Source organism: Erpetoichthys calabaricus, chromosome 12 (assembly GCF_900747795.2).
Source record: "Erpetoichthys calabaricus chromosome 12, fErpCal1.3, whole genome shotgun sequence".
NCBI lineage: Eukaryota > Metazoa > Chordata > Cladistia > Polypteriformes > Polypteridae > Erpetoichthys > Erpetoichthys calabaricus.
The window spans coordinates 7,222,045-7,249,203 of NC_041405.2; the positions used below are offsets into that span (position 1 = coordinate 7,222,045).

At 40.4% G+C, this 27,159-nt stretch overlaps 1 protein-coding gene across 1 annotated transcript in view; it reads left to right on the forward strand.

Moving 5' to 3' along the window:
* Positions 1-27,159, forward strand: part of LOC114643069 (syntaxin-1B) — a 182,834-nt gene that overhangs the window by 139,959 nt on the left and 15,716 nt on the right. The window contains 2 exon segments of the mRNA XM_028791771.2: positions 26,503-26,577; positions 26,682-26,755. Of these exon segments, the coding sequence (XP_028647604.1) occupies positions 26,503-26,577; positions 26,682-26,755 (149 nt within the window).

Genomic DNA, 27,159 nt, shown 5'->3' on the forward strand with positions numbered 1-27,159 from the left:
AGTTTGGAAAACATTATTATCCCAGTTTCCATTTATGCTGTGGATTTTCTCAATTTTTTCAATTAGTAGCATTGTCTTTGATATGTAAACATGATTGAAGCTGATGAGGACATTTCTATCTATCTATCTATCTATCTATCTATCTATCTATCTATCTATCTATCTATCTATCTATCTATCTATCTATCTATCTATCTATCTATCTATCTATCTAATCCAATCTAATCTAATCTAATCTAAAACAACTATGCCAAAATATCTAGATAGATAGATAGATAGATAGATAGATAGATAGATAGATAGATAGATAGATAGATAGATAGATGTGAAAGGCACTATATAATAGATAGATAGATAGATAGATAGATAGATAGATAGATAGATAGATAGATAGATAGATAGATAGATAGATAGATAGATAGATAGATAATGTGAAAGGCACTATATAATAGACAGACAGACAGACAGACAGATAGATAGATAGATAGATAGATAGATAGATAGATAGATAGATAGATAGATAGATAGATAGATAGATAGATAATGTGAAAGGCACTATAAAATAGACAGACAGACAGACAGACAGACAGACAGACAGACAGACAGACAGACAGACAGACAGATAGATAGATAGATAGATAGATAGATAGATAGATAGATAGATAGATAGATAGATAATGTGAAAGGCACTATAAAATAGACAGACAGACAGACAGACAGACAGAAAGAAAGATAGATAGATAGATAGATAGATAGATAGATAGATAGATAGATAGATAGATAGATAGATAGATAGATAGATAGATAGATAGATAGATAGATAGATAGATGTGAAAGGTACTATATAATAGATAGATAGATAGATAGATAGATAGATAGATAGATAGATAGATAGATAGATAGATAGATAGATAGATAGATAGATAGATAGATAGATAGATAGATGTGAAAGGTACTAGGCGGAGTGGTGGCTCTGAGGCTAGAGATCTGCACTGGCAATCGGAAGGTTGCCGGTTCAAATCCCGTAAAAGCCAAAAGGGACTCTGCTCTGTTGGGCCCTTAAGCAAGGCCCTTAACCTGCAATTGCTAAGCGCTTTGAGTAGTGAGAAAAGCGCTATATAAATGCAAAAAATTATTATTATTATTAATTATTATATAATAGATAGATAGATAGATAGATAGATAGATAGATAGATAGATAGATAGATAGATAGATAGAACTATATTTGTCTCCAGAGGGAAATTTGGCTTTTTACATAAGCTTTGTAGTACTAGTAAGCTCTGTTCCCTTCTTCAGGGAAGATGTAAAGTAAAAATTGTAATGTAAAAATTACATGTTGCCTGAAGAAAGGATCAGAGTTGCCTCGTAATCTTGCATATTGTAATCTTTGTAGTAAGCCAATAAAAGGAGTCATTTTACCTGACTTATCGTTACAGAAGTTCTTTAAATAAATAAATACATAAATAGGTAAACTCCCAAAACGACACCCATATGAATGTCTTTGTCTCAGTAAAACTTGAGAAGAATCAAAACGCACTTAGGCCATAACAGGCCTGGCCCTTGGATGAAATGGCAGAGACAGACAGCAGGACCCTTCTATGGCTGTGACAGTTGCGCCTCTCTCTTAGTCCTAATTTATGCCCAGTCCTTTCACCCTGACACACCTCTTGGACTAGTGGGGTTGTACTGTCAGCTCATGGAGATTCAGTCCCCATTTCATCCCTGGCCGTTCGTCTTGGCCAATTTTATTCTTCCAGGTTTTTCTTCTTGTGTGGTGATGGGGTGCTCATGCTTCTGAAACTTCCGGAGGCTCATAAATTCTACTTTTGATGTCACAGATAAAGTATCAAAGCTGCAGCTTCACATTCAGCAAGGGTGCAGATGAGCCTTCAACCTCCCATCACAAGCGACGTTCCCAAGAGCAGCACTTAATAAAAGTTCTCTGACCTAGTTGGCTCCTAAATAAATTACTGGCTTATCCATCTTACTTGTCAAGTTATACTTTTTAAAATGTGATGTTGTTAGACATTATTGAAAAAACAAACTTTATTAACCTAGATGCTAGTTATACCTCACTGTTACAGCTTATTTCACTTGACATCCACACACATTCAAATGTTCTGCCCAGGATGGCATCCCAGCAGTGCCACCAAGTACTAATAAGTAAAGTTTGAGTCAAGCACCATCAGTTCTACTCAGAAAGTTTATTATGTCCAAAATGTGTGCAGTCATCAGTACTTGACGACTCCACTTCTTCTACAGCTGTTTTGGATTTGCAGCTCTGAGCGGGCTTCTCAAAGTTCTAAGCAGGTAAACGCAGGACTTTTTCTCTTTCATTTGGTGTTCATAACTGCAGACTCGACATCAGACCGCCGGACTTACACAATAAAAAAAAAGAAAAATGTGAGCACACACGGGGAGATTTAAGCTCACAAATCAACTTGACCGTAATTCCCTCGACATCAAGACGTCTCACAAGCTTCGCACAGACTTACCGACTGAGGTGTCAGCCGAGCCTCCGAGGGCCCAATTACTGTGGTGCGACAAGCCTACCGGTTGCACCAACGAGCCGCCTTGTTCAAAGTTGGGTCAATACCAGTCATTTCCTCAGACTTTGTTTTCAAGCTGCCATATTTGGAGGCTAGAAGAAGGCTATATATAGAAACTGCAGCATTAATTCTGCTCTCTCCAACCCTCAATGGAAAGTAGAGATTTCCAGGAAACAGATCGAAGGATTGGTGAGGCAATTATAATTCTGCAAGTACACTGGGTGCTAATATAGTTTTCATATTTACAGCAGAATGCATTAATTCTCTCAATTAATATTAATGCAAATGTATGAATATTAATATATTTGAAAAATAAAACTCAACATGTCTTTGGTGGGCCCATGAGCGACACATGAAGCACTTTTGGACAAACGCTGTCCTCAGTGCTGAATGACTGCGGCATGCTTCCCTTTCCCGGGATCGTCAGTCTTAATTTACAGAAAATCTTTTGCCTCTTTCGGTCCGGAGACCTAGCTGTGCTGCAGCAGTCATAAATCAGCCGCTCGCTCGCGAACAGATAGTGGTGCAGTCCGGGTTTATGACCTGAGCGGTACGGAGAGCAAGGCATGCAGTCCTCAGCGGGTGCTCTCCTACGTCTAATATGTGAAATGCCGCAAACCCAGAGGAAATGTGTACCGCTTCAAGAGCGTGGTGCGTAGGTTAATGCAAGGTGGGCCGCACTTTCTATTTGATTTGTGGAACGGTTATCTATAGTTATGGATTGAATACGACAGCTATGTAATTGACCTTATATACCAAACCGTCATTTAATATTAAAAGCATCCAGATTGTGCATGAAAGGCCTGCCTCATTTTCTGTAGCATCATATCTTATTGTTTATTTTTTATGTGATACAGACCAAATGTTTCATATTTTTTCCTAAATATTATTATTAGAGTTTCCTAGCAGCCTCATGGAGGGAAAATCCAAGACGCAGCCCCGGACAGATAGCCAGACCACAGCAGTGTTAACATATAATGTATAAAAATACTATTATTTCAATTTCAATTTTTTGTTGTCATGTGTACAAGTACAAGTACCATGTACAATGAAATACTTGCTCGCATGTGCCCCCGCAGACAGTGAACATAGACAAAAACAAAAAAGAAACACACAATAAATAATATAAATATAATATATTTATATATTATATTTATATAAATAAGTAAATAAATAAAACCAGAATCCTAGGAATAAATAGAGACAGTGGCAGAAAAAGATAGATAGATAGATAGATAGATAGATAGATAGATAGATAGATAGATAGATAGATAGATAGATAGATAGATAGATAGATAGATAGATCTATATGTGCAGGTAGCAGTGAAGGGTGGGTAGAAACTGTTCCTGAACCCGGAGGTGAGCGTCCGAATGGACTTTAGTCGCTTCTCAGATGGGAGGAGGGTGAAAAGTGACAGTGCAGGGTGGCTGGGGGTCCCGCCTGATACGGTTCACTTTCCTGAGACAGCGTGTAGTGTGGATGTCATGGATGGCAGGGAGCTGTATGCCCGTGATCTGCTGTGCTGTATTCACCACACGCTGCAGAGCTCTGAACAGTTGCTGTACCAGGATGTGATGCATCTTGTCAGGATGGATTCCACAGTCCACCTGTAGAATCTGCTCAGGGTTGTGGGGGACATCCAGGCCTTACTCAGTCTCCTAAGGAAGTAGAGGTGTTGTTGGGCTTTCTTGACTACTGCCGCAGTGTGACTTGCCCATTTAAGGTCATCAGTAAGGGTGACTCCGAGGAACCTAAACCTGCTGACCTGCTCCACAGCCTCACCTCCCATGTAAATGGGCCTGTGCTCTGGAAATCCACAATCATCTCCTTAGTTTTGCTAACATTGAGGATGAGGTTGTTGTCCTGACACCATTCTGCCAGGAGTCTGACCTCCTCCCTGTAGGCCATCTCATCGTCCTCGCTGATCAGACCTATTACAGTGGTATCGTCAGCAAACTTAAGGGTGGTGTTAGAGCTGTACTTAGCTACGCAGTCATGGGTGTAGAGAGAGTAAAGCAGGGGGCTCAGCAGCTAATGGTTTGTGACTTTCTTATTGAAAATAATGTAAATTATCGTAATAAATAATACTAGCCAATGCCCGCTGTACCATACGGCGGTGTAAGAATAGGAACGGAAAACGGTGAGAAAGGAATTCAGAAATCAAGAAGAAATAAATACTTCTTGAAAGACGCAGTTGTGAATAGGTGTTTTGGTGGAGACGACAGATAATGAGTCGAAAGATCTAACCCTAGAAAAAGCCACGTACAACTGACTGTGGCTGAAGACTGGTTGTTGTAGATTCACGCAAATCTTTATCCGAAGGAGGAATAGGAATTGAGAAAAGTGGCGTGGGGGTGTGTGGGAGGTCTCACTCAGCATGGAGAAGGGTTTGGAAGAGCAGGAATAGGAATCGAGAAATGCCGTGTCGGCTGCGTGTGGGCGGGACCGCTTTTGAACAGGAAGCAGGACGAACCAGAAGAGAAATATATATAAGAGATTTTACATTTCTCATATGTACCCACAAAATGTACTCACGCTTAATCTCTGGGATGCCCCCCACTGCCTGATCACATGCAACGGATAACAGACAGAACATTCTATTTCTAAAATCAGCTCTTCTTTGTTTAAATATAGCAGGAGGACTGAGATGTTCTTTTTATTCTTCCAAGAGTCATGCATATTTCAGCTGTAATGCGTCCAGCCAACAGTGCATTTTTCATGAATAGCAAGAGACGTTTGCACCATTTCAGTGTGTGCGTTGGATCAAAGATCTCTCTGCCTCGGAGTCTTCGTCTGACTTCACATTTATTGCTTCATCAGGGCCCTCCTCACAGTGAGATTTACTTTATGACATTTATTTTCCTCATCTCACCGTCAGCCTTTTCGCACTTAAAGAATGCAGATTTTAAAATGAACTCACTCCGGGCTTCCTACACTTTTCCTTGACCCACTTTCATTGACTTGCCTAATTCTCTCATTTCCGGCACATTTGTCATGATTTCCCTGCTGAATGAAGTTCCAAGGATCTAAATTAGATGCTGGACTTTATTAAATGCCCGTTGGAAGTGCTCTGGTCAGTTGTAAATTATTCACACGTTTGTCTCCAAATCTGATTAAGCGTTCTCCTTCCCCGGACTCTCCATTAGCTAGTTTGTTGCGTGCGGTAAATGCAGAGCTGACAGATTGATTTGTACTGCTGACTCGAGGCAGGGCAGCTCCAGTGAGGTGGGCCCGTTTCCCCTGTGAGAAGGAGAGATTATGTGTCAGCATTCTGCTCCCTCTGGCCGCTACCGTGACCCCTTTAACTTGAGCAATGCACTTAAGAAGCGGCAAGGAGACCATTCAGGTCTGAATTATTTAAAGAGGACACAAGCAAGCATTCAGTGGAACCCATGCCCAATCTGCTAACAGTTCTCCATCATAACATGAAAAATAAAGGGAAGGTCGCTATTTAGTCATGATTTGTAGCAAAGAGAATTGAAAGTCTACCAACAATGTGATTTACGAGGGTAGCTCACACCTCTTCTACACACAATCCCTCAAATCTCATCTACCCACCATTCCCATCCACTCATCCATTTATAGACCTATGTATCCTGAGCAGGGTCACAGGGAAGCTGCAGCCTATCCCAGCAAGCACTGGCCACAAACCCCAGACACGGTGCCAGTCTATCACAGGGTGAACAACGACTCACACATACACATACATCAGGGGCTCATGTAGCAATGCCAGTCCACCCAACCTGCATGTCTTTGGACTGTGGGACAAAGCCGAAGCACCTGGAGTCACATGGAGGTCATGCCAGCTCTGCATAGGAGTACCCATGACGTGAACCCACTCGCCTTGCTGCAAGGTGGCAGCGCTACCATTGCGTTACTGGGCCAGTGCTCTACCATTCCCTTCTGCCCAAAAATAATCAATCCCACATACCCCAGAATGGGTGAAGTTGAGTTTAGTTGAGCTTTCTGTCCTCCTGGCCATCCGACCTTACCTTTTCTTTGTTACATACTGTATAATATTATTGTCTTAATTTTGTTTGTTTATGTTTTATATTAACTTTCTTTTTATTTCATCTTGTAAAGCACTTTGAGCGATACTGTTGGTATGAGAATGTACTATAGAAAGAAATGTTGTTGTCGTTGTTGGTACAACTGGAAGGTAGCAGCACCATCCTTCGCGCCCCAAACACACACACACTGAGCTACTCTAAGAAATGGCACAATCCACACACTTACAGGCTGAATGGGTATAAAGTTACCTAAAATATGCTTAGGGGCAAACTATTCTAAAAAATCCTAACTTCCATTATAGTGTGTTAAAAGTCTTTGAAATACATTTTTTTAGACAATGACCATATGTCTGCTCTAAAAATGACATTATATTTAATCATTTATTAATTTTAGTTCTACTGTATTATAATGCATTTCTATATTAATGTGTTTCATTATTATTTTCATTGTCTGCAGCCTGTTGCAATTTTAAGTTTAAATTACACTTTTAATTTAATGTAATTGTTACTTGGCTGACACCATTTTCCAAGGCAACTTACAGCATTTGTCATACAATTGGTTCCATTTCTATTTGTTTTTTCCAATTGGAGTACAGGCAAGTGAAACGACTTGGTGACTGTCACAGAGTGCCAGGAACAGGATTTGAACCCGCAACCTGAAAGTCTGAAGTTCAATGCCTTAACCTCTATGCCACACTGCTTATAAGGGTGATAGATGGGAAAGGCAATATCTAATAGATAGATAGATAGATAGATAGATAGATAGATAGATAGATAGATAGATAGATAGATAGATAGATAGATAGATAGATAGATAGATAGATAGATAGATATGAGAGGCACTATATAATTAATAGATTTAAAGATAGATAATGCAAGACACTATGTGATAGATAGATAGATAACACAGAGTGTTCCGTTAGTATCAAGAGGTCAGCATTTTCTCATAAAAGAATGTAAGTTAATCATATAATTCTGTGCACAAGCTTAATTCTTTTTCTACCTAAATGAAGAACAAATTCATATAGAAGTAATAAATCATATAGCTTTCTGCCGCATGATTAATACAAAATACAGTCATTGATGTTTGTGAGTTAAATACTTATAATCATCTGCGGTGGGCTGGCACCCTGCCCGAGGTTTGTTTCCTGCCTTGCGCCCTGTGTTGGCTGGGATTGGCTCCAGCAGACCCCTGTGACCCTGTAGTGAGGATATAGCAAGTTGGATAATGTATATATGGATGGATACTTATAATCATTACAGTAAATAATGTTTTTTTCTTCTTTCTCACTATCTATCTATCTATCTATCTATCTATCTATCTATCTATCTATCTATCTATCTATCTATCTATTTTGGCATAGTTGGCAGGATTAGATAGATAGATAGATAGATAGATAGATAGATAGATAGATAGATAGATAGATAGATAGATAGATAGATAGATAGATAGATAGATAGATAGATAGATAGATAGATAGATTGTGAAGTAAATGAGACCAGGCATTTAGTTTAGGGGTCTCCCCAAGAACCTATTTTAATAGTATACTATCACAATGTCAGTCACTGTATCTTGTAACTCCTTCTGGCATCACAGGTCTCTTGGTGGCCTCCCTCACTTGTTTTCTTCTTGCAGAATCTTTCAGTTTTTGTGAAAGGCCTGCTTCAGGCAGATGTCCAGCAGTGCCAAGCTCTTTCCATTTCTTAATGATTGATTTAATTGTATATTCAGGGACTTGGATATCTTCTTGTCTCTGTCCTCTGACTTGTGCTCTTCACAGAGTTGCTCTGAGTCTTCTTTTGTGTACGTTAGACCATGATACCGACTAACCACAAGTTCCCTATCTCAGGTTTTTAACAAGCTCAAGTAGCCTTAGAGATGATGCACTTTATGCCTGTCCATCAGTTACTAAACCCACACAATCCAGTTCAGGTTCCTTAGGGCTGGAGTCCTCCACCACCGGAGCCAAACCTGGGTGTCATAGTTATCCACTGTATTGCCGTCCACGTGCATGAAATATTTCACTGAGACACAAGGAGAACACATAATATTTAGATGTCAGTGACTGGGGTAGTATTTTTATTTCAGCAGGATACTGTGTTAAATAGATAGATAGATAGATAGATAGATAGATAGATAGATAGATAGATAGATAGATAGATAGATAGATAGATAGATAGATAGATAGATAGATAGATATGAAAGGCACTATATAATAACTAGATAGATGTTCATGTTGGTGTAGTTGGCAGGATCATTAAATTACATAGTGTTGTGATGTGAGATTTTGCATATAACTTGATAAATATTTTGTATGTCTTTATTTGTAACTTAGGCAAAGCAATGAAATATTAGTGTTACATTATTGATAAGAACAGCAATGGTTTGATGGTTTAAGAACTCCTTCCCCCGACCAGGACTGGGTCTCTTTGAATTTTACAGCAGGATTTGGGGGAAGTGCCTGAAACAAGTTTGGCTAATGTCTCCCTGAAGTCTCTCAACTCCAACACAAAGCCAGGCTGCCTAACTGCCAAGCTTTACCTTAACATATGGTTTTGGGGGATGGCAGGTGTTAAGATGTTCTTTGCCCCATTGATCTGAAGTATGGCTGTTTGGAACTGGCTTGCATAAGAAGCCTTTAAGTGCCATGACGTCCTATTGGCTCTAGGGGTTGGACAGAACATCTATAATTTGCCCACTCCCTCACTCTCTCTTTCTCTTACCAAACTGCTGAATGACCATCTCACACCATGAAGTGAAAAGAACAACACAATGAAGAGCACAGCTCGGCAGCCATATTGAGACAGGCATGCGGCCTGTTCTGAAGAAAGCTGACCACAAATGATACCTTAACTAGAGACATTTTTAAGTAACTAACAAGTCTGTGTGCCGCCTGAAACTATACATCACCATTTATCAGGTTGTATGGTTGCCAATATTCAAATGCACTTTGCATATTGTTATTATTTATGAATATTACCAATAATACATTGTTTAAATTGAAACTAATCTCCTGCTTGTCTTTTGCTACACCTAATTGCCGGAGGTTATAGATGTAGAAGGGAAGGTGGGGAGGAGGTATATACTATAATACCTTATAAACAGTGGTAAGTCTGTGGGATTTGAGGCATTCTGACAAAGGCTACATATTAATAATACAAAAGGGGAAAGGAGAGCAATACATTAGTCTACCAAGACAAAACACATAGATAGACTAACAATCCCAGCCACATATGTAAAGTAATACACAGTTTTCCATCTCTGTAGTGTTATATGAAATCTGAGAGTGTTATATCACTCTAATTTTAGCATCTTGGCATTAATTAACTGTCAGTTAATTAGTACTCTTTTATACAATCTTAAGCCCTGGTACTGGCTTAGGTTCAGCTGATCTGCTACTTTGATTGTGTGTGGGAGGTGTTAAGAAATTCAGTTCAAGTCAGTAAATAATCACTAAAGATTCCTTAATTAGGGATTAAAATTTGGAATTTATACAATAAAATAGATGGCAATAACTTTGATAATCTGTCAGAAAATAGACAAAACAAATTTGATAGTGTGAGATGTTTGATTGTAAATTGTAAAATGAAAAGCAAAAACAGTAAATAGAGTTGGGGTCCCAAGAGGAAAACCTCATTTAGTGAATGTCTTTGGCAGCCGCTGAGTCATCAAGAGAGCGGCTGGATGTTGTGGTTCCCATCTGGGTCATACATGGGATATTCTGGGGTCTGCTTAGAGGTGGAGACGGATCAGGGTCAAACTTCCCAATTCAGTTTGGGTATTGAAAAAGCAGACATGCCCCTTCCTAGCTTAGTCACAGTCCATTTTTATTATTAAGTCCCAATAGAGCCAGTGGAATGGTCCCACCCTTGACAAAATAATATAAGAAAAAAAATCCCATTTTAAAAGGTATTATCTCTACAAACAGTACAATGAAAGTATGTGTGCTAGAGAGGGAACCCTTTTGTCTGTTTGTGCATCTGCTTATATAACTAAACTCAGCTCTAGATACAAATGACATTGTTGGACTTCTGCTTGAGCTGATTATTTGTTTGTCGGTGTCACCTGCTTTTCATCTTGGAGTGCACATCAGTCTCCGATTTGGCCCCTCACCATTACCAGTTCTGAGTCCCATGTCTGTACCTCACTGTCCAGCATTTTCTAAAGAGATATCTTTACCTTTTTTTCCAACTTATTTCCATTTATTTTTGTATAGCGCTCTTCACTGAATGCAGGCACAGAGCAATGCAAAGAGTTCTCAAGTAAAATGCAAGTGTAAATTTTACAAATTGCTAAATACAGAATCACATAGAGACACAGAAAATACAGAACACATAGAGACACAGATTTATTAAAACACACAGAAACTAAGTAGAAACTGATTAACATAAACAGAAACCAACAATATCTGTCCATTAATTAGTCAGTAAACTATGGCCAGTTGGCAATGAATAAGAGGAATAGAAAAACCACAGTTAGCAGCATACCTGGTGGACATAAACCTCTGAAGGGTCCTGAGGGTCCAACTGGTTGCCTACCCCCTGCTGGCCCTCCTACAGTAGCGTCTGCGCTGGACCATCCAATCGAATGACAGAATCTTTCCATTGGTTGATTCCAGAGCTCCCAGTATCTGAGAAGGCAGGAGAGTAGCTTGTCAGCAGAGCACTGGCACCAAATGCCACTTCAGGATACCAAGAAAAGAAACAGAATAGAGGAGGGTTAGTATAAAACCTAATCAAGGACTTTGTTAAATGGTGCGACTCAAACCACCTACACCTGAACACCAGCAAAACCAAGGAGCTGGTGGTGGATTTTAGGAGGCCCAGACCCCTCATGGACCCCGTGATCATCAGAGGTGACTGTGTGCAGAGGGTGCAGACCTATAAATACCTGGGAGTGCAGCTGGATGATAAATTGGACTGGACTGCCAATACTGATGCTCTGTGTAAGAAAGGACAGAGCCGGCTATACTTCCTTAGAAGACTGGCGTCCTTCAACATCTGCAATAAGATGCTGCAGATGTTCTATCAGACGGTTGTGGCGAGCGCCCTCTTCTACACGGTGGTGTGCTGGGGAGGCAGCATTAAGAAGAATTTGCCTCACGCCTGGACAAACTGGTGAGGAAGGCAGGCTCTATTGTAGGCATGGAGCTGGACAGTTTGACATCCATAGCAGAGCGACGGGCGCTGAGCAGACTCCTGTCAATCATGGAGAATCCACTGCATCCACTGAACAGGATCATCTCCAGACAGAGGAGCAGCTTCAGCGACAGACTGCTGTCACCGTCCTGCTCCACTGACAGACTGAGGAGATCGTTCCTCCGTCACACAATGCGACTCTTCAATTCCACCCGGGGGGGTAAACGTTAACATTATTCAATGTTATTGTCTGTTTTTACCTGCATTTTTATTACTCTTTAATTTAATATTGTTTTTTGTATCAGTATGCTGCTGCTGGAGTATAGGAATTTCTCCTTAGGATTAATAAAGTATCTATCTATCTATCTATCTATCTATCTATCTATCTATCTATCTATCTATCTATCTATCTATCTATCTATCTAACAGTTTATAAATCTGGTTTTATTAATACTTTTTTTTTACAAATGACTAACAAGCATAGATGCAATATGCACAGCAAATCAGCAGCTCTAATCAGGGTATGCCAGACCAAAGTCTTCAGCTGGGATTTAAAAGCTGAGACTGAAGGGCCATCTTTTAGTTCAGTGTTTCTTGTGCTCGATTGTTGGGAAGAGAGAAATATGGAAAAAATGATGCGACACCAGAAGGGTTGAGAAGCCCACTCTTTTTTCCATAAGGCTAGCAATATGACTAAGGGGTGTCTACCGATAAAACGCAATAAATCCCAGGTGTGATACCATTACAACCATGACAGCTTTAATTCTTAATTAAAAAAAGGAAAACATCTCATAGTTTATATGAGATTCTTCTCATCCCTCTTGTAATCCATGGAAATAAAATATGGAGCCTGTCCAAACATAAGTCCCTTTCCAACCTTTTCCCTGCCAATCCAAAAGGGCAGCTCCATGTTTTCCTGAGATGATCATAAATCTTGGACGTTTCTCCAATAATGGCCGGTGTGCCGAACCACACAGACGGTCTCCAGCAGTGCTTATCCTGTTTGGACTGAGTCCTAGACATGCAGAATCTGTCAGTAGCTGGCACAAGCACCTCATCATACCAACAGACAGAAAAAAAAATCATTAAGGAAGACTCCCTGGACATCATGTGGAGATAAATGGTCAAATCCAACCAGGTCAAGGAGTTTAACCTCTTGGATTTTGCGTTTCGTGGGTGACGTCATTCTTGCAATTGTACTGCAATTTTAGGCCAAGGTTTTGAGCCGTTAGGTCGTCTTTATCTCTATGGTCTATTTGCAATGTGCTTTCACCAATTACTCTATTAAAACGAGGCCTTTACTGAGAACATTTCAATGCCAAACTTCCCGGCGTGTCTGTGGATATCAGCACAGATTTCCTGCCATATTGTATCACACATTCCCAGCACACCACACTGTGCCACTTTTACAGTCGGCCTCTGTTGCCAGGTCATCTACTTTGCTCTTCTCCGTTTTGTTTTCCTCTTATTTTAAATAAAAACTACTCACTCCCTACACTTTTGACCTCAGTTTAAGAATTTGAACTCAAGCAGAATGAGAGAGCCACAGATTGTCAGTCCATGGAGGAGCGGCTGCTGTTTGTGGTTTGCCTGAAGCCTGTCATGAATATTTGAGAGCAGGTCACAGGGGAAAATGAAAGAAATTATAATACGAAAAGTTATAGGAATCCATGATTATGACATGAAATTAATTTCTACCATAACAGAAACAGAAAATGCAGAAGACACACAAAAAAAAAAGAATTGGAAGACCCTAAAAATTGGATTGCTGATTAATAATATTGAGGTGTTCTGCCATGATAGGGTCCCGCAGAGACCCTGTTCTCCCCTTTGCAGTCTTTATTATTGTTGACCTTACCAAAATGTCCCCAAATCCCTGCTATTGCCCTCGTATGTTACTTGACCATTTTTATATATGTATGACCGTTGGCAATCAGTGCAGTACCAGAACTGGGCTGACCAGATATCCCGTTTTTATCTGGGACAGTCCCATTTTCAAGTGATGTGTTCTGTTTAATAATTGCAATATAACAACATGTCCCATTTTTTACAGCCTGGCTGTTTAATTACGGTATGTTGTGCTGCAAGCATTGCTCTACTGAGTGCTCAAAACTCCATGTGGGGAATGTTGAAGTTAATATACATCTCTACATGAGGATGTCAGATTGCACGACTAATAAATATGCAGGAATGACAGTTTAGATGACAACAGCAGTTTCTGCTGTGTAAGAAGCTAATTAAAAAAATGTGCTGGTAAACGTTCTGACGTTCTTCCTGCCATCCACGTCAATGTCCTTGGTCTTCTCAGTGTTAAGGATGAGAATGTTAACAGAGCCCCGGATCATCAGTTTCCTCACCTCATCTCAATATGGCGTCTCATAATCATTGGTAATCACACCCATCACTCGTGTCATCTGCAGGCTTCATGATGGTATTGGTTGGGTGAGTAGGCAGACAGATGACATTGAGTAAAGAGTTCAGTCAGCATTTCAGTGGGACACCAGTGTTCATGGTAAGAGTGGATGATGTATAATTTCCTAACCGGACATTCTGGATGTGGTTAGTCAAGAAAGACTTAATCCCAGACTTAATCCAAGACTATGGAGTTTGGACACTGGAGTGTTTGGAATGACTGTATTAAAGGCCAAGCTGAAGTCAATGAAAAGCATTCTGATACTGTATATGTGTTTGGTCTTTCCAGATGCTCCATTGCAGTATGTAGAGAGAAGCAGATTGCGTCCGCAGTTAATTCCATTAGTTCTGTAGGCAAACTGATGTTTGTTCAGGGTGGCGGGGATTGAACGTTTTTTGTTTGTTTTTTTTGTTCCATATTATTGAATTTATTAAAAGCAAGTGACATTCCCTACAAGCAAGTCGAACTTGACAAACGTAAATTCTATTCAACCACCACCCATGAGAAAGAGAGCAAAGCCAACAGTCAGAGTAAAACTTTAAGAATAGAAAAAAGGGGAGAGAATCCTTTTCCCTTAATCTAAGAGCTTGTTCTAAAATGTTCTTGATCAGATCCTGCCAGGTTTTAGAAGGTTTTGCACAAATCCTCTAAGTGGGAATATGATTTTTTCTGATTTCAAATAGTTGTGGAAGCCGGCCCGGACATAGACAGGCGGACACCATAGGTTTCACACCACACACATATTTATTCATATTTACTCTATTTACAACGATGCCCACAACCCAGTGCCCCAGCACCAATCACCCTCAGTCCAGGCCTCTTTGCAATGCCTCTTTTCTCTGGTCCGCCTCCACTCCTCTCCTCCGAGCTCCATCCTTCTTCCATCCAACTCCAGCTATCGAATGGAGGGAGGCAGCCCCTTTTATGTTCACCCAGACGTGCTCCAGGTGCCTCCCAATGAGCTGCTGCCGGCACTCCCTGGTGTGGCAGAAGTAGGTGTCCCTGATCTTCTTCCCCCCAGCACTTCCGGGTGTGACGGAAGTGCTGAGAGCCAGGGTTCCTCAGGCATCTGGGTACCCCCTGGCAGTGACCACGGGCCCCTATAGGGTTGAGCTGCCAAGCTCCTTTCCCGTGGTCCCCATAGCCACCAGGGTGGTTGCCCCCTCGTGGTCTGGAAGAGGTGTAGTCCCTCCTCCGGTCCTTCTGGGTACTGCGCCCCAGCTGCTCGCCACATAGTATATAACTTCAGTTACCCACTGGCTTAAAAGAGGTGAGCTAAGATTTTACCAGTTGAGCAAAATAAGTCTGCATGCCAATAGTGTAGTAAAGGTCATTCCAGTTTGTTTGTCCTTCTCCACCTTGACTCCACCACACTCAGCTGTTAGTGGGTTAGGAGGGATTGTGACACCAAGGCTGTCTGAAAGGCATTTAAAGATTTTTTGGTCCAGAATGATGTTAATTTGGTGCAGGCCCAAAACATGTGGCTCAGTGAGGCTGGAGCTCGAGTGCAACGTTCGCAGGTTGGATCTCGCCTTGGAAACATTTTGGACAATTTTAAACAAGACTGATGTGCCCGATAAAAGATTTTTAAGTTGAGTAATTGAATGCTTTGCGCATATGGAGCTCGAGTGAATTCTGTGCATGGCTGCCTTCCACTCCTTTTCTGTAATCCTTTTCCCACTGTACTCTGGGATCTTTGAAAGGAAGGAAAAGACTTTAAAATGTTTTGCTTTAAAATGCTGTCCGAGTCCTCAAGACTGATCAATATTTCTTCCGGAATAGAAGTAGGTGGGATGTGAGGAAAATTGGGCAGATTCTGTTTAGCAAAGTTTCTAATTTGGAAACAGTGGAAAAATTTTGTTGATGGAAAGTTAAATTTGGAGTGTAATTGTTTGTAGGATGCAAAGACGTTATCTATGTACAGATCTCTAAGTGGTTTAATCCCGTACGTTTCACAAACAATTAACTGAAGTTTGGGAGGGTGGAAAAAGATGGTTATCATGTAGAGGTGCCACAGAGAGAATATTCTCTAACTTGAAGTACTTCCTTCATCCATCCATCCATTTTCCAACCCGCTGAATCCGAACACAGGGTCACGGGGGTCTGCTGGAGCCAATCCCAGCCAACGCAGGTCACAAGGCAGGAACCAATCCCGGGCAGGGTGCCAACCCTCCGCAGGACACGTACTTCCTACATTGGTTCCATATTCTGAGTGAGTGAAGCACAATTCGGTTGTTAGTATATTGGCGATGACTTGTATTTATTGGGGTACAAAATGAGGAATATAAAGAAGTGCTGCAGGATTTTATTTCTATTGCAGACCAAGCCTGTGTGTGTTCATCTGTTTGTGTCAATGTCCAGGTTTTATAGCTTGTATATTTGCCACCCAGTAATAAAACTGAAAGATAGGTAGTGCCATGCCACCTTCTGGTTTAGATCTTTGTAAGGTTGCCCTTTGAATGCGTGGATGTTTTGAATTCCAAATAAATTACATTTTGATTGTGTTAATGCATATGGGGATGCTTTGAAAAAGAAAAATTCATCTTGACATTGTCAATTCTTTACCTAAAGTGAGATGGAGGGTAACTTTTGATATGTGCCATAATCAGTCTGTCAAAGCACTTGGATATCGCAGGTGTTAATGTAATTGTTCGACAGTCATTTAAACAGTTAACGTTTTACTGTTTGCGCCTAGCCATAATAGTTGTCATTTTAAGGCACTTCAGGATAACATCAGTGGACAAGGAGAGGTTGGAAATACTGGTAACAACCTTGGCCAACTGTTCCACGCATGCTTTGAAGTATGCGTCCCAAAACACCATCAGGACCAGCTGCTTTCTCTAGATACCAAATAGATGTCAAAATTAAAGTTGGTACCTTGGTGTTTTGCAGTGCTATGCTTTTACCTCTAGGGGGCACCACACTTGCTGCCATATCAAAAATGGGAAAAAAAAAAATTCAACACATTTTACTGTGGGCGAGAATGGCAGACACCGTCAGCTTGAAAGACGCCAAGCTGACAAACAGACAGCTGCTGGGTTTTGTGGAGAGGTTTCCCCCGGATCTCAAGCGAGATACATTGTTGAAATGAGTGAAATATCTGCCAGCAGCTCCACTTCTGAAATTTTAAAATATTGACTTCACTCGCAGTGCTGGGTTTGTTGAATGTTTTTAAACATATGCCGTGCCATATGGTGGTGCAGACAACACTTAATTGCAGGCGAGTCTCACAGTTTAACTTCCGTCTGTTGATTTCCTTTGCTGCAGTGCTTCAGTTGACTGCGGCTCTCAGGCAGGAACACCGAGTTTCTGATCTTCAAGAAAAAACAATAAAAAGGATCCACGGTTGCCAGTCAAGGGGCAGTCAGGCTACAGTTTTGTTCTCTGTCTGTATGAAAGAGTGTTCTGCAATCCGTCAGGATATTGTGGTTGATAGAGGGCACTCGTAAGCCATTCCTAAACTCAAATGCCAAGGAGGCCAAAAACATCAATTATTCAAAGAAAAACAAATAAGATGGATAAACCCAACATCAACAAAGAAAACTAAAATAATCATCACCTGCTGCTTTCTTGGCCTAACTAAATACTGTAGGTTAGTGTCAGGATCTGCCTGCTTAGAATCTCAAAATGGGTGATAGGCCTCAGAAATAAAAGCCAGACCTGTGCCCGTATTTATCAAGCATGTCAGACTAGGAAAACGGGCCACAATGGCTCAGAATTCTGAGAGTGACACAAATTTTGTAAAATTTGGTAAAAGCATTTTATCAAGTTTCCTAATTTAGGAAACTACTCCTAACTTCACCGGGTTTTAGGAGAGCCCGTGAACTCTCCTAAGATGCTAAGAGCTCCCAGAAGATGGCGTTCAGGCAGAGATTGCTATGCACATCCCAGGAAAGGAGGAATGCTTTGGAAACACTGGACAAAAATGAATTCATTATAGCAATTTAACAGAGATAGCATAATATTCATAACAAATCTTGTATGTCACATCAATGTGGAGAAGCCATACACTGTCAGCCAAAACATTAGCATTGGTAACACTACGGTTTTTTGGCCACAGGGAAAATGCAGCCTTGCAATAGCACATCGAGATCATTGGCCCATGTGTGGATGAGCACACTTGTTTATCACAGTATCATTACTCTGGCGGTCATGGATGGAAAATGTCCTGTAATAGACCAATAGTTCATCCTAAAGATAAGTGGATGTATGATTGACAGCAAAATGTCACACAGGTACGCTGAGCTCTGCATTCCATGAACCCCTCGGACGTTCAAGTTCCACTTTACAAGCCCCGGAAGGTTCAAAAAGGCAGGCAGAGACTCAAGGGCATGGGACAAATAAAGCAGTAGATAAAAGGCATTCACGGAGAGAGTCGCGGCACAGGACAGTGGAAGACGATCGGGACACTGGAAGAGTGAATGCAACTCTAGAATCAGCTCAAGGATAGACATGGCTAGTTGCCATAACTGTTACTTCACAAAGTGTTTCCAGTAGCCATACCAGCAGATGAAGGAACGGCTGTGGATCATTCATTGTTAAATAAACATGCTTGTTACCAGGTTTAACTTTCATTTGGTGGTGGTCTTTCCATCGTGGTGTTTACAGGAAAAAGTAGGGTGAAATGACACCTTGGGGTTTGTTAGTGTATTACTTTTGATGTTGTTGGAAAGTGATAACAATTACATGCAGCTTAGTTCAATATGCTACTTTATTATGTTTTCCTTCTTCTTATTATTTTACTTCTTATTGTTATTATCTTTGTGGTGAAATGTCATCATGAGTACTGATTGTATCCCAGAAATCCATAAAACCATGGCGTCAATCATTCTGAGATGTGACCTCCTACTCCTTGCTGGGAGTGGGTGGGTGTAGGAAGCTTTGTTATTACTTACAATACAATACAATACAGTTTATTTTTGTATAGCCCAAAATCACACAGGAAGTGCCGCAATGGGCTTTAACAGGCCCTGCCTCTTGACAGCCCCCCAGCCTTGACTCTCTAAGAAGACAAGGAAAAACTCCCAAAAAAACCTTATAGGGAAAAAATGGAAGAAACTTTGGGAAAGGCAGTTCAAAGAGAGACCCCTTTCCAGGTAGGTTGGGTGTGCAGTGGGTGTCAAAAGAAGGGGGTCAATACAATACAATACAATACACAGAACAGAACAATTTCTCAATATAGTAAGAAATAAAAAATATAAATTTTAGAAGTACAGAGCAGAATTTAACAGTAGATGATATATCCCATAATAAGATTTGGATTTGTGTAGTCCTGGAGACCTCATCCTTCAAGCTGCCTGCCCTATTTGGCCATTCCACGGCTGAAACAGTGCTGGGCCAGCCAATCCGATGAAAGGACCCCTCTTTCCCACGATTCCTGCGATCCTCCATCAGAGATGACTTTTCCTTAGGCAGGCAAAACAACTTGGCAGGTGGGCCGTGGCACCAAGTGCCACATTTGAGTACCGAGAAGAAAAACAGAATAAGTGAGGGTTAGTATACAATTATAACTGTCATGTTACTTATGTTTTAGTGCTAATGACTGACAACAGAGATGCAGTCTGTACAGTTAATCAGCAGCTCTAGTCAGGGTGTGCTAAACTGAAGTAGTGAGTCTTCAGTCGGGATTTAAAAGCTGAGACCGAAGGGGCATCTCTTATAGTAGCAGGCAGACCACTCCACAGTTTAGGGGCCCTGTAACTAAAAGCTCGACCTCCCACTGTTATTTTATTAATCCTTGGAATCATAAGCAGACCGGCATCTTGAGATCTTAATGTGCGCTCTTGGTTTGTAAGTCATGATAAGTTCAGATAAGTAAGCCGGACCTCGACCATTTAATGCTTTATATGTTAAAAGAAGGATTTTGAAATCTGCCCTAAACTTAACCGGGAGCCATTGTAAGGATTTAAGAACTGGAGTTATGTGTTCGTATTTTCTTGTTCTTGTAATAATTCTCGCAGCCGCATTTTGGATTAACTGGAGGCTGTATAAAGAACAGTTTGAACATCCAGTGAACACCGCATTGCAGTAGTCAATCCTACTAGAGATAAATGCATGAATTAGTTTCTCAGAATCCTGTTTATTTAAAAAGCGCCTTAATTTCCTAACATTTTTAAGATGGAAGAAACATGTTTTGGACAACTTTGTAATATGCGCTTTAAATGACATGCTAGAGTCAAAGATAACTCCTAGATTGCGGGCTGATTCAGTAAAATTGACTGGGATTCCCTCTGAGTTAAATGATGACAAAATATTGTTGTGATCAGCATCATTCCCTCCAACAATTAACATCTCTGTTTTATCTGTGTTTAAAGACAAGTAGTTCTTATTCATCCACTCCTTTAATTCACTAACACAACTAATTAAAGACAACATTGGAGAAACTTCATTTGATTTAAATGAAAGGTATAACTGGGTGTCATCTGCATACGAGTGAAAATTAACATTATGTTTCCTAATGAGAGATCCCAGTGGAAGCATGTACAGTGAAAACAGTAAAGGTCCCAGTACTGAGCCCTGCGGGACACCATATTGAACTTCTGTGTATAATGATGGAGAACTGTCAGCACATTTCTGTACATATTGGAATCGATTTGATAAGTAAGAACTAAACCAAGCGAGCACGGTGCCTGTAAGCCCAACATCATTTTCTAGCCTGTGCAGTAAAATAGAATGGTCGATGGTGTCAAATGCTGCACTTAAATCCAACAACATAATTACAGTTGAGTTTCCTTCATCAGAGGATATCAGAATGTCATTTACAACCCGTGTTAGTGCCGTTTCTGTACTATGACCAGTGCGAAAACCAGACTGGAATTTCTCATGTACTTCTCATGTCCCGCTCTGGGGTCGGACAAATTCTTACCCTAGTCCAACTTTTAAGAGTGATTCTAAGACACTTTATAATAATATACAGGTAATGCACTCCACCGAGGCCAGAATCCAAAGTGTAGGCTTCACCAGTCCAAATCAACTAAACCACAATCTGTAACTGCAGGCATATGGCCTGCACAGGCCCAAAAGTGGGACAAAGGCTTAAAAGTCCAAAATATCTCACAGAACTACAGGGATAAAGGGAAGAACCTCCGGCCCACAAACACAAAACAAATTTACTTTAACAGTTTAAAGACTTAATTCAAAACCTTTAAAAAAAAATGTAAAGGGAGCAATAAAGAAAAAAAAAAGAAACAAAAAGTTGCCCTCTTCAAGCTTCTGCTAACAGCCCCAAGCTATCTAGTAACATTACAAAATTTATAAACTATGAAGGTTTGTCATTTTGGAGAGAAACGTGAACGTCGGCTACCAGCAAGCAACCTGTTTTGATTAAGCAGTGATCAGTGAAAGATTTTCAATTAAAAGGGTCAGAAGATGAAGAACAAAAAATACACGTGGGGTCGTTCGTTAACGGGGAGACAACCCGACCTTCCAACAAGCTAGGAAACACAAAATAGAAGCTGTTAGCCAGAGAAAGTAGTCAGGAAACCATAAACAGAATTTACTTTGAAAATCGCACACCAAACGTTAAATTGATCTAGACTCAGATGAGGAAGATACACCCATCACAACCCTAATCTGGTTGCACCAATAACGTTATGTGCTGCATATTCTGGCAAAAATCCACAATGGAATCGCAGGACGTTGATATAAAATTATAAGCTTTACGGGAGTAAAGAAAAATATGTGCCAAAAATCATGTTCAGATCCATAGATGTCCAAAAAAACATCCTAGAAAAGGCAGAGAAAATTAATAAAATACACCAATTGTAATACAACACAATTTTAACAGGAAACAGAGTTCCAAAAACTTAAGAGTCTGATGTTGGCACTAAAAACTTTGGTCTCAACAGCAAGTGAAAGCCCCAGCACTACCTGGACTAGCAACACTGCTACTGAGTATGCTGAAAAACCCAAAACCAATCTGCATCCATTAGTCGGAGAAGCAACCGAGGTCAAAGGACTGTCTGATACTGACAAGCCACCAACTACACCGAACGTGATTTATACCTTCTACTAAAACTGGTAAGGCATGCAGATTTGCAGTACATTCATACAGCATAACCGGTGATCAAAAGATGTGCATTTTTTGCAAAATATGCCAGCATTTTGCGGATAACTTAATCGAGGACAAGTTCATTCATGAATTCTGAGACTGGAAGTTCAAGGTACACATGAGGGGGTATCCCAAAATTAGGAAGTCAGTCTTTTTTAATTGAAGAAATGATTTCTTAATGGATTTAGAATGAGCAAATTATCAACATTAACCAAAAACTTTGATGCCCACATTTATGTAGTGTGGACGCTAGGGGTCGCTGTTGCCCCATGAAACCTACCAGACAGACGTCCAGGACACACTTGTAAAAAGCGCCAAAAAGAATTTTAATATTTTTCTTCAATAAAGTGCACAAAGCGCCACACTTGTCACAATTCTCCAATAACAATACAATAATCAATAATCACAATAATCCTCCACTCCCAGCAGCTTTGTCACCCAACCTCTCAACTCTGGCTCTCTCTGCTAGGTCTCGTATTGTCCTTTATATAGTCCTTGACCAGGAAGTGCTCCTTCTGTTTTTCCAGGTCAAATGCTACATCCTCAGTCCTCAAGTAGCCCGGAAGTACTGCGGGCTTCCATCCTCGTGACTCCGAAGTACTTCCGGGTTGTAGTAAAAGTAAGAGTCCCCAGGTTCTTTGTGAGCTCCCCCTGGCGGCACCCATGGCACCCAACAGGGGTGAGGAAATGGACTCCATGTCCCAGGATACCCTGAGGGAATCTGGGGAACTGTTGCCATCCAGGGGAGCTGCCACCTAGCGTCCCGGGGGAGGCAGTGCCCTGAAAAGGCTGCCTTTCTTCATTCTTCACTTTCAGGGACGTCCCGGCCGGATTGAGCTGCTGGCCGTCTATCACAGTAGGTGTTACTGGATTTATGAAAACGATAATACTTCTAAAATAATTGTGTAGTCAACGATAACAACAATTGTGTCAAATATAGACTTAAAATCCAGGCACTGCTCTTGCTCAAGAGGGCTGAGAAATTTTGATTAAATTGTTAATTTTCCATCCCTGTCATTCTGCAACACCTTTTTCCCTTGGAGTAATTGCTCCTGAGGTTTCCCACTGAAAGTATATGGACTGCTACTCTGATATTCCACCCTTCGTTTATTCATAACGATGAACATCATGCCACCACAGCCTATTTTTCTTGTTGTCAGGATTCTACCTCTGTCTTGTAGAAGTCCTTTTGCCCTGCAATTATAGCCCTGAACACAGAATCCTCTCCAATAAATAGAGATAAAGCAGCACACTCTATCTCGTCTTGCTGGACGTTTTCCAATTAGCTTGTCTGAAATTCGGCTTATCAATCGTAGAACTTTCAACGGACCATGAAATGATAATTATCAGCAAAACTCCAACTTTTTAGAGTGGTAAAGTGTTGTAATCCTATTGAAATGATAGAAGTGCTTGTGCGAAGATCTGGAAGTGCATGGATGATAATGACAAAACAGTTATGGTTGTGCAGAAGCCAAAGGTTAGGAATGTCATGATGTTATAGTGATGGGTGAAAGTAGAAAAGAGGGGGCAAAGGAGGGATAAATGAGAAGATTACAAAGTCAACAGATGGTAACAACAGATTTGAAGACTAAGAAAGAAAAGTAGGAAAACCTGACAGGAGGAAGATCTGGGAATGGGTGAAAGAAGGAAGGAGTTGAGGGATAATGTTAGGGAAATGTTTGATTAAAACAAAAGTTCAATGTGAGTGGTGGGAATCGAAGAAGGACCAACTGTTTCAAAGGCAAGTATATTAACCATTTCACCACAAACTTCAACCTGCCCAGTGTTGTTTCTATGTGGTATTTTATGACATGTGTTCTTCCCCTCATCAATGTAACATTTAGCACATCCTTTAAGTTGGACTATGCCCGAATTGTCTGTGAACTGTCATGAAAATCTATGCAGTCATTTTAGTGTGATGCCAGAACAAACATGAAAAAGGATATCTTTACAAACTGAGATGAATGGAAGATCTTTGAGCATGTCAATATCTTTTTCAAGAGTTGATACGATCATGAGAGAGTGAAGGATGGCAACAACATGGAAGTTTATACGTCTTAAACTTGACAGACTTTTAAATACATGGAGCTGCCAAGAACTCTCAGTGGGTCCAGAGGGATGGTAGGACTTCTGTATGATCAAAAAAGGAAAAGTTAGCAAAGGCAGAAGATCCTACCGATGGCAGGTAGTAACAGAACATGGAAGTAGGGACAACAGAGATTCGGAGGAATCTCTGAAAACAAATGTTAAAAATTGTGTCATGGTGTTACTGGGTTTGCAAGAAATTCACTAAAATACAAGTTCAAATGGAGGTCATTGTTAGGGTGTTTCCTTTAATTGTAGTCTTTGTTATCCTCGAAATGCAGTACTTCTGACTCTTTACTCGTAACTAACTAGAACCGCGGCACCGGTGTGTCATGGAGTGTTTGGTAGCAAATTGGTTTACAGCATAGAATTACCTTAATCCACATGATGGAGTAACCATTCCTGCTAATGATGTTTCGTTTAGTCCAAGTCCGTTTCCGAAATTAAGACAAGAAAACAAAGATGTCTGCTCATAAATGTTGGACGTACTTTTAAAAAATCAAATAGAATAGATAAAAATATAGAAAACAAAGATATTTGAACAGAAAGTCTTGGTAATACTAGCACCGCTAAAGAGACCGAGTTGTTAGTTTCTCCATAATTATTTTTTACATCAGTTCAGAACTACAAGGTGGTGACTTTTGCTTGTAGGTTGCATACCCAAGTATGATGAAATAAGTCTATTGAAGAATTTTCATATTCTAAGTGAAAGAATTCTATATTCTGTAGATAACTGCTTATTCCACCACACCAGAATAATATTTCAGTGCTCGGCCAACACTGACAGAACCCTCTGATTACCATGGGAAGGAGGCTCCATCAAATGGCAGACAGTAATGGTGAGACTACTGGAAAGAAGTAGAGAATGTGGTGATATCCAGGTAATGACTCAATGCTAGGAGAATAGGAGAGTGAACGTCTAGTGCACTCACAACAATATGGAAATACTAGAATCAAGTGGCTAACTAGTGATTTTATAACAGGGAATTCTCAAAATCTGAAAGAAGGCATTGTATGTGACCAATGTGAATTGTTGAAACAATCAGAGAGGGTAAAGGTGATAGCATGGTGGTAAAATGATTGTCTAAGGTTTAAATAATTATAATGAGCAGGGAACAGTACAATCTAAGGACAGGTATGTGATAATAAAAAACAAGTAATGACTGTTTCACAAGTAGATAATGTTAATAATATGGAAGAAGAAAAACCCTGGATCTGAGAAAGTTTATGACAAAGAGGTAGCAAGATCTTAGAGTGGGTGGGTGGTAATGAGAAGTCATCATCTAAAGAGTGGAATGGTATTGACAAAGATGCTAGAAAATTGCAGAGTTGAATTATAGAAAAGATGAGTAAGTAGGAAGATCTTACAGTAGGTGGGTGGTAACAACAAGGGAAGTGAAGACCAAAGTGCAGAGGGGGGCAATATCAAGGAACCAGGATGATCTAAGAGCTGGCAGATGGTAGTGACAAACAGGTAAGAAGATCTGCGTGTGGGTGGGTGGGTGTTAATTACAGGGGATAAGATAGATCTGAGGTGGGTGGAAAGCATAGATCAGAGATTGATTTAACAGCAAGGAACACCAAGACAACCTGAAAGAATGGTGGTTTGAAGATGTGAGAGTAGAAGGTGTTAATAACAGTTAGATTTGAAAGTTGGAGATTAGGTATTTGTATTACTGGGGAATAAAGAAGATCTATGAATGGAAAATGGCAAAAAAGGGGAGGCCTGCAAACTTTTTAAAGAAGAGTGATATGAGTAACGTGAAACATAGAATTGGGTCACAGTGAGGTGAAATGTGGAAATCCAAACTTGGAGGAACCAGGTACCAGATAGGTAATAATGATAAAACAAAGGTACAAAAATTGGGTACAAATGACAAATACATCATGTACATGGTCTTAAAGCAAATAGGTAACAAAACAGAGTTAGGGAAGAGGAAGTAGAAGAGTGTAACAGGATTCATTATAAAGAAAGATGTAAGAATTAGGGTAGGCTGTGACACTCAAACCAATTGGACAATGAACGAAAATTCAGAGGTCATTGGATATAAGACATACAGTAAATGCATACGGGAAAACTTGGAATGTAGATGAATGTTGGAACTAATCACAAGATTCCAAGACAAAGACAGACTGCAAGAGCAGAATGCTACTGATTGTTAAAAAAAACACCTTTCAAGGTGTCAAAAGTGGTTGGATCCATAGGTCTAATATACGTTCTTTTGTCTTCCTCCTTGTTCATTCAAATGGGCAGAAACCAAACAAGAATTGGAAGACTTGACCGCAGACATCAAAAAGACTGCAAACAAAGTGCGCTCCAAATTAAAAGGTGAGTCTTTCCTGAGGGGTTATTTCTGAAGAAGGGGGGTACAAAAACAAAACCAAGGGCAGATCTTCCTCAGACTTGTTCGTTGTTTTATCTTGTGTCTTTAGCAATCGAACAGAGTATCGAGCAAGAAGAAGGGCTTAACAGATCCTCAGCAGATTTAAGGATTCGAAAGACACAGGTGGGCCATTCATCTTCTCTGTTAGTCCTTGCTGTTAGCTGTTTTAGCGTCTCGTTGGAGAGTGCACTTCCTCTTCTTTCAGGTGTTCTTCCGCAGAGTTTCACAGATCAGATTGTTGCTTGGAGCAAAGACACGAAAGTATCAGGGTAATTAGGGGCGATCTTGAATTGATCACTTTAGAAGCACAGGTCATTCAATGCACAATACTGTTTGCATAATAACGAGTCTCTCACTCTCTGACTTTACTTCTTATATTTTTTCTCGTTCTTTTTGTCCTTCTTATGCTTTTCATTTCAGTCTCTCATCTTTTCATCATCTTTCCCCACATCGTACATTGCTACTTTTTATCTCTTTCTGTTTTACTTCTTTTTACCTCCTCGTTTCCCACCTCTTAATTTTTTCTC